Consider the following 10,354-nt stretch of genomic DNA (forward strand, 5'->3'; position numbering starts at 1 on the left):
GCAACATAATTATAATCACTTTGTAATCTAGTGCAGGACATTAATACTAGACAATAACACAAATATGGCAACATTTTATACACCTCAAAACCAATCTGGGACACAGGTATATGTAACTTCAGTATACATATAGTTTTCAAAACAAATGAAGAAAAGTGCAAAATGCAGGATCATGTTTTAGTATCAATATTAAAATGCTAAAACATAAGTGAGAGCTGGTGCCGGTGGTTCGCACCTATAATCCCAGCTACTCAGGAGAAGCCCAGCTCGGAGCCTCAGCAAGCAAGGAGAACTTTGACCCCACTCCTGGGGACGCGCTGGCTGGAAATCCAGCACTGTTCCTGCAGCCCAATTTTGTGGGTCTTTGTGGGGAGTGGCACTGGGCTGTCGGGCTCCATCTAGAGCTTGGGCGTATTGGCCCCAGAGGCCCGCGATGTCTGTCTGGGCTCACGAGACTCCCTCCGATTACATAAGCACAGCCATCTCCAGACGGCAGCTCAGCCTCCAGAGCCCTCGGCATCCAGGTGAACTGAGTCCCCGCACGGCCCGGGTGTGTCACCTGCCCGCGGAGACACTGTCCCTTCTGCTGAAGATCTTCCTTTCCCTCTTGAAAAAGCCACGCTCACTAAAAAGGGTAAACAGGATTTCAAAAACGCGGCCTATGCCACTTCTACTCGGGTGGAGACCAGAAAGAAACGCGGGAGGCCCAGCTCCAGCAATGAGTCAAGCCCAAGGTGGCGCCTCGTGACTCTGGTCCCTGCTGCAGGAGCCCTCGCTGGGAGGATTACGGGCTAGACGTCAGTCACAAGCAAAGAGTCTTCAGACTGTAGCTGACAACTAAAACAAGAGGGAGGGGGGTTGCTGGGGAAATGGCTCAAGTGGCGGACCACGCACAGTGAAAGCACAACGCCCTGAGTTCAAACCCCCGTACTGCCTTTTTAAGGAACGATCTTTCATATCCCTATATATTCTTCCACAAAATGCTATTTACTGGCTACCTAATATTCCATTCGTTGCAATCATTATGGCTGCATCACAGCAACAATAAAACAAAGCGAAACACATCTGGGTTCAAAAACCAAAATCAAAAACAGCTCCAACCACGGATCCTTTGCCCTTGCGACTCTTCACCCAGGCAAGATCCTCCAGCTCCCCTCGGCTTGGACTTGCTGGGATTATCTGAATTTAAGGGGGCTATGGACATGTGAAAGGAACCCACGACCAGGGGCAGGACTGACAACCTGCCCCACCCCCACCCCCGGGCCCACACAGCGAGTGAGACCCAGCATGCACCGCCTGCTTGGTTTCCTTTCTATTTCGCGGCAGTGACTAGGGGCTTTCCCCGGGGGGTCGTCAGCCTCTAGCCTGAGACACGCAAAGGCTCAGCGATGGCCGCGGCCGGCCGGGGAGAGGCCCGAGGCCCGCTCTGCTCTCCTCCGTGCCCTCCAGATGAGCTCGGTCTTGAACAGGTGTCCATCTCCTCCAGATGAGCTCGGTCTTGAACAGGTGTCCCTCTCCGAGTGGAGCTGGGAGGAACCGCCGCTGCGGACGGATGGAATGGGAGAGCTCAGAGCCAAGCCCAGGCCCCCGCCGGCTCACAGGCCGATGAATGGCTCCCTTCTCTGCTCAGGGGAGGAAGAAAGGGACTTTGACTCACCATTGTAGAGTGCATGACTGCAGAACTGTGCTCGCTTATTATTTTTGAAAAAGGGAATAAAAGGCCTATTGGGTTGTATTTTGGCAGAAGACAGACTTTTCGGGGCGGCGCTCAGCTGCTGCCTCGGGGCCTCTTCAGACAAAGACTGGCTGGAGCCCAGATCCCCTTTCTGGGGTGTCCAACATAGTCTGAAGTTCAGGGACGGTTTTCCCTTCGTTCAGTCCAGTCTCTCCTTCACAACAGGGGTTTCTTTGAAGACTCCTGGTTCGTTACCCACATTGACCATCAACCAACGATGCAGCTTTCGAACAGCGTGCCTTCATTAGCAAGGTGAGAAGTACGCGGTTGCAGTCTGAGAGCGACAGGGCCTTGAGGACACAGAACCGTGAAGTCCAGTAGTTTCGACGCCCAGAGTCAGAATTCTCTGAGTTCTGGGAGACAGGAAGCTGCCAGTGCCCAGCGATTTGCTTGGGAATTTGGCCACCCCTCCCCCACCCGTGCAATTTCAACCCACCATAAATATAAGCTTTCTCACGAAGTTCCAGCTCACAAAGCAGGTTTAGTGATGCTAGTTGGCTTGCTACTTTGATTTGTGAGTGTGTGTGTGTGTGTGTGTGTGCGCGCGCGCACATTGGTACTCAAGTCTAGATGCTGTCCCTTGGGTTTTTGGCTAAAGGCTGGTGCTCTACTACTTGGGCCACTTCTGGCATTTTGCTGGTTCATTGGAGATAAGAGTCTCAAGGACTTTCCTGTTTAGCCCGGCTTAGAACTGCAATCCTCAGATCTCAGCCTCCTGAGTATAGGATTTCAGGTGTGAGTCCCCAGCCCCCGACCAATTCCTCAGTTTTAATAGTGGCATAATGTTGGCAGGATTCACTAACATCTCATTTAAACGTACCAGTTGGTTCTGGGCCTAGGAGCTAAGTCAGTTATCAGGACTCGGGTTTAACAGTCACAGATTCTGGGCTTTTCTCTGGCCACTCCCTCACAACACAGAGGCAGCTAGAAAGCTTTGGTTCTAGAGCGCTGGCAGTCATAGGCACCCCACAAAATAAAAAGGCATTTATTTTCTGAGAGGGAAGCACACACGTGGAGTGTGGAAGGAAAAGGCGAGTGCAAGGGCCACGGGCCCCTGTACCCTGTTCCTGCTGAAGCCAGAAGCTCAGGGATTTCTTCAAATCATCGCAAGGGACAATGCTCAAACTGCCAGTAAATCTGACAGCAGCAAACCAGCCTTCGAAATCACGCTAGCTGACATGGAGAGAGAACGCCAGTGAATGGGAAGCCCAGACTCCCAAGGCTGAAGAGATGGGAAAAGATGCCGGGCGACATGGCGGGAGCCCGTCTGTGGCCCTGGGCTGTGGGTGACAAAAGCAACACCTTACCTCTGGCAGTGTCGTCCCAGACACAAAGAACCCACAGTCACAACACACAACTCACAACACACGCTGCCAGGCAGACCTCGCACCTGACGGGACCGACAGCAGCGTCTCAACGAACGTCCAGGCTCAGAGACGCTGCACAGGCCAGACAGGGAACCGTGTGGGCTGAGACTGGAACCGGAAATGAGCACGGAGAGGCCTGAACAAACCCAGTGCGGTGTGCGCCCTAGATGGAACCCGGAACCAGAGGTGGCCTGGGGTGCGGGCTGAGGGGCCCAAACAAAGCCAGGACGAGGCTGGAGGAGTGTCCCAGACATTCTCGTTGCATTGGTGATTACAGACGTGGCCGTGAACATAAGCGTGTGCAGGGCTAGCACTCCCCATTGGGATTTTCCTAGCATTTGCCCTCCCGTGCACATACATTTGTCCTTCGAAAGCAATCCAGACATATGTTAAGGCAAAACTAATTTTCTTTAAAAAATCAACTGCTACAGAAGTTCACTCTACTGGATTATTACCCTTCCTCTTTACGTATTCCTTGTGCTCGTCTTTCCATTCTTCGTGGCCCCGTCTTTCTATTCTTTCTAGGGGAGGGACGCCATTCCCTCTGTCACCTCCTGCTCTTTTCTCCACTTGGAAGACGTTAGAGGGGCCATGACCACGGGAAGTAAAAAGGAGCTGATACAAGGGGTCGGTGTGGCAGTCGCCCCACACCTAAGAGCCTCCTACCCTCCCTCGCACCCCACCCCACAGTCCTCTGGACCGACAGCATGGCTAATTCTTCGAGAACATTCCAACACAGTTCTCCAACTGAACGTGGCCCGGTTCTCTCATAACAGCGACACTGCTTGTGCCCCCGCCACGAAGTCTGAAAGGAAATCCCCAGCGGCAGTGGCTTCCCGCTTGCCTTCCACAGCTTCACACAAAGCCACCCTGCCCAACACCACAGAAAACTAGGAAGCACTCCCAGGACGAGCTCCAATTTTGTCCTCGTCCTCTGTTTTACTGAATTTTTTGCCGACGCACCCCACCCAACTTTCCATCTTCATTACCATGTGATTAAAAGAATGTCCCCTACCTTTCACTGAGGCTTCTCCACAACTGTGCACCTGCAACAGGAAGAAGGGAAACGTGAGACACAGCCCAGCTACTGCTCGCCGGAGGTGTCCCCAACTTAGAAATATCCGGCACTAAGTAAAGTGGACCACTCAGATCTTTAAGCACTAGAAGCCATGGATGGCGCTGGTCCCATGACTGAGTCACAGACCTTACTGAGCTCCTATTTTGTCTAAAACACTGAATAGGTCCCATCGTCCATGAGACATGCTATCACATATAATCTCTGCCTCACAGGCTCTAGGTCTAGTAGGACAGACAAAATACACGTGAAATAGTATTGTTTTATTTTCTTAACAAGTTTTTAGAGTACAGCACTATGACTGAAACGGACAATGCTGACCAGCAAACCCCAAGGGCGTCCATCTTCGACGGCTGGGTCTCTGTACTCACTGAGTAGCAACTCCCAGCCGTCCCCTCCCCGGGCTCTGGCTACCCACCTTCTACGCTCTGCTCCTCTGAGTTTGATTACTCCAAGTTAATATAATAATATAATATAATATATAAAATATATATAACATATATAAAATAATATAATATAAAAGTTAATATAATAAATAAATGGGGGAAGAAGTAGCAGAGCTGTAGACTCATGACTCCCACAGAACGTGTGTCTCTAAGTGTGAATGGCTGCTATCAGCAACCTCCAACTCCACAGGTCCCCTCCTCTCTCTTTTCCTCTCCTCGCCCTCTCTTTCTCACACACCCTCTCTTCTTTCCCAGAAATCTCTTTTGTGGGACACTCTGTCAACGTGGTTTTCGCCATCTTTTCCTTCTCCCTCGTGGCAGGAGGGCCGGTCTTTCCCACTCCAGGCTCTCACTGAGCTAGTCAGCTGCTCCGGGGGGCGGGGAGGGGGGGCAGGGCCCGGCACAGGTCCCCCGCCCTCGCCACAGACACCTGGGGAATGTCTCAAACCCGGTCTCTTTCCAGGATCCCGCCCTGTGAGAGCCACGCTGTCCACTCGTGCCCAGCAGTTGAGCCGTGCACTGCTGGTGAGGATGGACTCTGAGGGGATGGGGTCCAGGGGTGGCGGTCCCCCGCGCCACACTCCCTTCAGGCCCAGGTGCGGCAGCTTCATCTCTGCCCTCAGCATCTGAGCTGAGCGTCAAGTGCACGTTTGTCCTCGGTGTCTGCTCCCATTGGACCAGAACTTCAACTATCGGTCGGCTTTCCCTGCTCAGCCCCTTGCCTTTTTTTTTTTTTGCGGGGTGGGGAGAGGTCATGGGGCTTGAACTCAGGGCCTGGGCACTGACCCTGAGCTCTTTTTGCTCAAGGCTAGTGCTCTAACACCTTGAGCCACAACACCACTTCCGGTTATGGGGTGTTTAACTGGAGATAACAGTCTCATGCACTTTTCTGCCCGAGGTTGGCTTTGAACCACGATCCTCAGGTCTCAGCCTCCTGAATAGCTAGGATTACGGGCGTGAGCCACGGGTGGGTTACACTGTCCCTTCATCCTGTCTCTGGCCAGACTTCTGGGGTCATTCGGTCCGCACTCTACACGGCGGTTCTCACTGTCCCTACTCCGTGCCCATCGCACAGTCACGTCTCTGTTTTTAAAAATAAGGCCAGCAAATCTTATGAAGTAAAAACATGCCATATCATCACCCACTTTGTCCACTTCTGACTCCAGGGCAATCAGAGGAGGTGGCATGAAAGGAGCGGCAGATGCCTGTAGGACTTGGCCTATCCAAACGTCCAACTCCTACTGTGAGCTCGCTATTTCCTATAGAACTCCCCGGGTTCTTTGGCGCCTGTCAGCTTTGTTCTTAGGCTTCGGTGCCCAGATGGGGGCCAAACTTGATACATGACCGAGGAAAAGGGGGTGTTTGGCTTTCTATTCTTCACAACTGAGCTAAAAGGAGTGCTGAGGAATCCTGCCAGGGCCTGCGTCTTCTCGGATCCCCACAGGGCACGGGGCACCATCTACGGGGGGGGGGGGGATGGGCCCTCCTCCACGGGGGATGAGGCAAGGCAGAAGCCAGATGCACGATGCGCCAAGCAGCCCCCCGGCTCGCAGAGCCCCGAGGCACCGTGGAGCTGCACCCGAAGGTGGCCGCGTGCACTGGCGTAAACAGAAGGCGTCACAACATTGCTTCTCAAGGTTGAATGTGAGTGAGCTGAGTGTCGTCTGTCCTCTGACACGGAAATGGACGATGGGATGGAGAAATAAGAAAAAAAAAAAAGGAGAAGAAAAAAATAGGTGTGCCAGCATAGGCTCTAAACCGACAGATTTATGAGATGTGTGTAGCTGGACATAAACACAGACGGTCGTCATCTGAGGAGGGGAGCAAACATGGGAAGTCACTAATGAACCTGATGGCTCACACAAAGGGGACCGGTCTCTCTCAACCCAGAGACACCTGCGCAGCTCTACACAGCCACCCACGGGCCCCAAACAAGACTGCCTTCCACTTGGGGACGTGTAGTGAAAGGAGGACCCCCATTTAAACCTCCTCCTGGCTACTTTTCAGCATGTCTATCATATTACATCATAAAGGTCCACAGGCTCAGTAAGTTCCCAGACGGATTCTCGTCTGTTGACAAACTCTACCCCAGACGCAAAAGACGAGCGTTTAGATACAGAAAAGCATACTCACATTTATAATAGAGTTCAATTGCCAAAAATAAAAGTAAGAAAATTTTAAATAATACTTTATGTGTGGGCCTGAGTGCTGTTCCTATGCTTTTTCACCCAAGTCTGGCTCTCTACCAATTGAGCCACAGCTCCACTTGGTTTTTTTTGGTGGTTAACTGGAGATAAGAGTTTCATGGACTTTCCTGCCTGGTCTGGCTTCGAATCATAATCCTCAGATTTCAGCCCCCTGAGTAGCTAGGATTCCAGACATAAGCCAAAGATGCCTGGCTGAAATTTTTAGATTACTCATGTTCTCACTTTCAAACGTAATGTTTACAATTAATTAATTAATTGCCATTAATTTTAGTTGATGTGTCATTTGTTTCCAATTAGTTTTTTTCTTCATTGAGGCAGAGAAAATTTTATATAAACTAGTCCATTTTCCAGTGACCTAGTTTCTTTTGGGGAGCAATAAATGTTTAACTGCTATTCTCAGTGTAGCTTACATAAATATCAAAATGGTGTTTGAAACAGCACTTAAAGCCAAGAGAAACCAGCACACACAAACCTTTGGCCAGGTAGCTGTAACTCTGACCAGAGATTATATCCATTAAAGAGATTATCATGTTGAAAAAAGCAAAATCAATATCTATGTAATCTACTACTTTGCTCCTGTACAAAGGATCCATTGGTTAATAAACCTAGACAAAACTCACAAATTCAATGAGATGCATAAGTCTGAGTCTACTTACCTCTTGTTCTAGACAGCACCATCTCCTTTATTATCTGCATAATAACTCGTCCAAGTATCATGACCGAGATCAGATGGTACACTCTCCATGGAGTCAACGCAAGGAACCTGGACCAGATAAACAAGCAAATCATTATTGCAGCACGAGGCCTTTGCATCTTTAAAAATAGTAGGTTTGCTTTCCGAACTCAACCAAGAAAAAAATTTAAATCCATTCATTTATGATTCAGCTCTTCAAAGTTCACCCTATTGTGACCCCTTGAAGTCGGCAAAATAAAAGTCTTTTAAACCCTGTGTAGGTTGGTTCTAAGCTTTCTGCCCAGCCCCTTATTTGGGTGAAAGATTTGCTCTCCTGGGTGTGACCCAAATGGGAATATGGGTGCTGGGTTCTCCTGGCCACCCACGCAAGTGTTGGAGGGGGTGACTTGGGGCTGAGTGGTGATTAACTGGAAAGCCTAAGAAGCTACAAAGTCCAGAGTCCTGGAGTCTCCCTGGACTGACAGTCTGTTTCTCTTATGCCACATTTCCTTCTCTGATGACCTTCACCTCTATCTCTAAAAAACGTATTAAAGCTGGGTGCTAGTAGTAGCTCATGCCTATAATACCGGCTACTCAGGAGGCTGAGATCTGAGGATTCCAGTTCAAAGCTAGCCCAGGCAGAAAACCCTATGAGACTTTTATCTCCAATTAAACACCAAAAAGCTGGAAGTGGCGCTGTGGCTCAAGTGGTAGAGTGCTAGCCTTGAGCACAAAAGCTCAGGGACAGCACCCAGACCTTGAGTCCAAGATCCAGGACACACACACACACACACACACACACACACACACACACGCATGTGCCAAAAAGTATTCCAGATTCAGTTTGCAAACTGTCTTCTATTTAATATCACCCAACTCTTGTCCACGTGTTGATTTGGCTTACAAAAGGAAACGATGACAAAGAAGTCACAGGGGGCTCTCAGCCCTCACAGGAGACTAAAGATTTGTTTTGTAACCAGCTGATTGGCCAAACTTCCAATACTATTAGATTTGATGAAATCAGAGCTCATCAAAAAATAAACAAAGGTTTAAGTACTGGAGGCAAAGTACTGAAGAAATAAAGAACACACACCCATTGCCTTCTACAAACCTACTCTCTTATCAGACAAGCATGCTGAGGTAACAAAATGCAAGGAAAGCCTTGGGTATTGTGTCAGAACATGAGCAAGGAGCACGCGGCTCCAAGGTAGAAATGCGTGGAGAACCTGACAAAAGTAGCACTTGAACTTGGCCTAGTAGAATGCATGCACTTCAGAAGAAAACAGGCGGATCCAACTGCTAGATAAACTAGGGACAGAAAAGCAGAGATGACAAAGGGTGAGCTGTAGCAGGAAGAGAAGGTCAAAGGAGAGTTGGGAGACTGGCAGAGAGAGGAGAGACTAAGGGGCCAGGTGGTTGACAGATCTGAGATCTGCTAGGGTGCTTGGGTTTCAGGATGCAGGCCACAGAGAGAAAGCCCAAGGTATAGACCAGGAAAATGAAATGATGGATGATTTACAAAGAGGAGGTAGAGTATGGAGGAAGTATGGAGTCCAGGCCAGGCAAAAGAAGGCATTGTGATTGGTGAGTAAAGACTGCATATAAGGTGCTGTAAGAGGCTGAGCAAGGCCCTCCACCAAAAGGGAGAGAAGACCACGTCTAGCCTGGCCCGTCACGCGCAGCGCCTCTGTGAGTGGGGCCAGGAAAACGAGCAGCCTCTTCTGTAGTGGGCAACAACTGCAGTCAGGCTGGCTCCTGGGAAAGCTTGCTGCTTGTCCTCTGAAACAGGTGGTTTAATTGGCCGTATTTGCATCCAATAAATATTTACTTATGGTTTTCCCATGCTGGGAAAGGCAGTATCCTAAGTGGTGAACAAAGAGCACAGAAAGTAGGAGCAAGCATAGAAGTTCACCCATAACGCCTACACCCAGGTCTTTAGCAACCATGACTTGGTCTTGCAGTAGGGAACCTAACAGGTTCAGGTACTTGTCGGTTTGCTTTGGGGTGACCTCCTAACATACCAGCTCATGGTGAATCCTTGCAATTGTCCCTGGGCTGGAAACCTTCCCAATTCTGCATGCATCATGTTGAAGTGGCATGCATCATGTTGAAGTGGCAATTTTGTGTGTGTGTGTGCATCATGTTGAAGTGGCAATTTTGTGTGTGTGTGTGCATCATGTTGAAGTGGCAATTTTGTGTGTGTGTGTGTGTGTGTGTGTGTGTGTATCTGTTGAGACTGGGGCTTGAACTTATGGCTTTACATTCTCACTTAGCTTTTTTTTCCCCCCCTCAAGGCTAGTGCTCTACCACTTGAGCTACATCTCCACATCCAACTTTTTGCAGGTTAATTGGAGATAAGACTTTTCTGCCTGGACTGGCTTTGAACCATGATCCTCAGAGCTCAGCCTCCTGAGTAATAAGAATTATAAATGTGAGCCATCAGTGTCTAGCTTGAAGGGGCTGTGTGTGTGTATATGTATGTGTGTGTGTGTGTGTGTGTGTGTGTGTGTGTGTGTGGTAGCGCCTAAACTCAGGGCCTGGGTGTTATCCTTGATACTTTATGCTCAAGGCTAGCTCTCTGCCGCTTGAGACAGTTCCACTTGCAGATTTCTGGTGGTTAATTAAAGGTAAGAGTCTCATAGAGGTACGAATCTCATGAGCTTTCCTGACTGGGCTGGCTTTGAACTGTGATCCTCATAGCTCAGTCTCCTGAGTAGTCGGATTATAGGCATGAGTAACTGGTGCCCAGTTTGAAGGAGCAATCTTTAGACAGGGATTCGTCATAAGAAATGTACTTATCTTACCCTAAGAAATTTATCATACACCATAACAAATTTGTTTACGTATAAGT

At 49.4% G+C, this 10,354-nt stretch overlaps 1 protein-coding gene across 1 annotated transcript in view; it reads right to left on the bottom strand.

Moving 5' to 3' along the window:
* The window catches only part of Retreg1 (reticulophagy regulator 1), a 106,119-nt gene that overhangs the window by 64,409 nt on the left and 31,356 nt on the right, over positions 1-10,354 (bottom strand). The window contains exons 2-3 of the mRNA XM_048368044.1: positions 7,487-7,593; positions 4,118-4,148 (exon numbers count right to left, since the gene is read on the bottom strand). Coding sequence (XP_048224001.1) covers positions 4,118-4,148; positions 7,487-7,593 — 138 coding nt within the window. The remainder of the gene's footprint in view (positions 1-4,117; positions 4,149-7,486; positions 7,594-10,354) is intronic.

Source organism: Perognathus longimembris, chromosome 19 (genome assembly GCF_023159225.1).
Source record: "Perognathus longimembris pacificus isolate PPM17 chromosome 19, ASM2315922v1, whole genome shotgun sequence".
Classification (NCBI taxonomy): domain Eukaryota; kingdom Metazoa; phylum Chordata; class Mammalia; order Rodentia; family Heteromyidae; genus Perognathus; species Perognathus longimembris.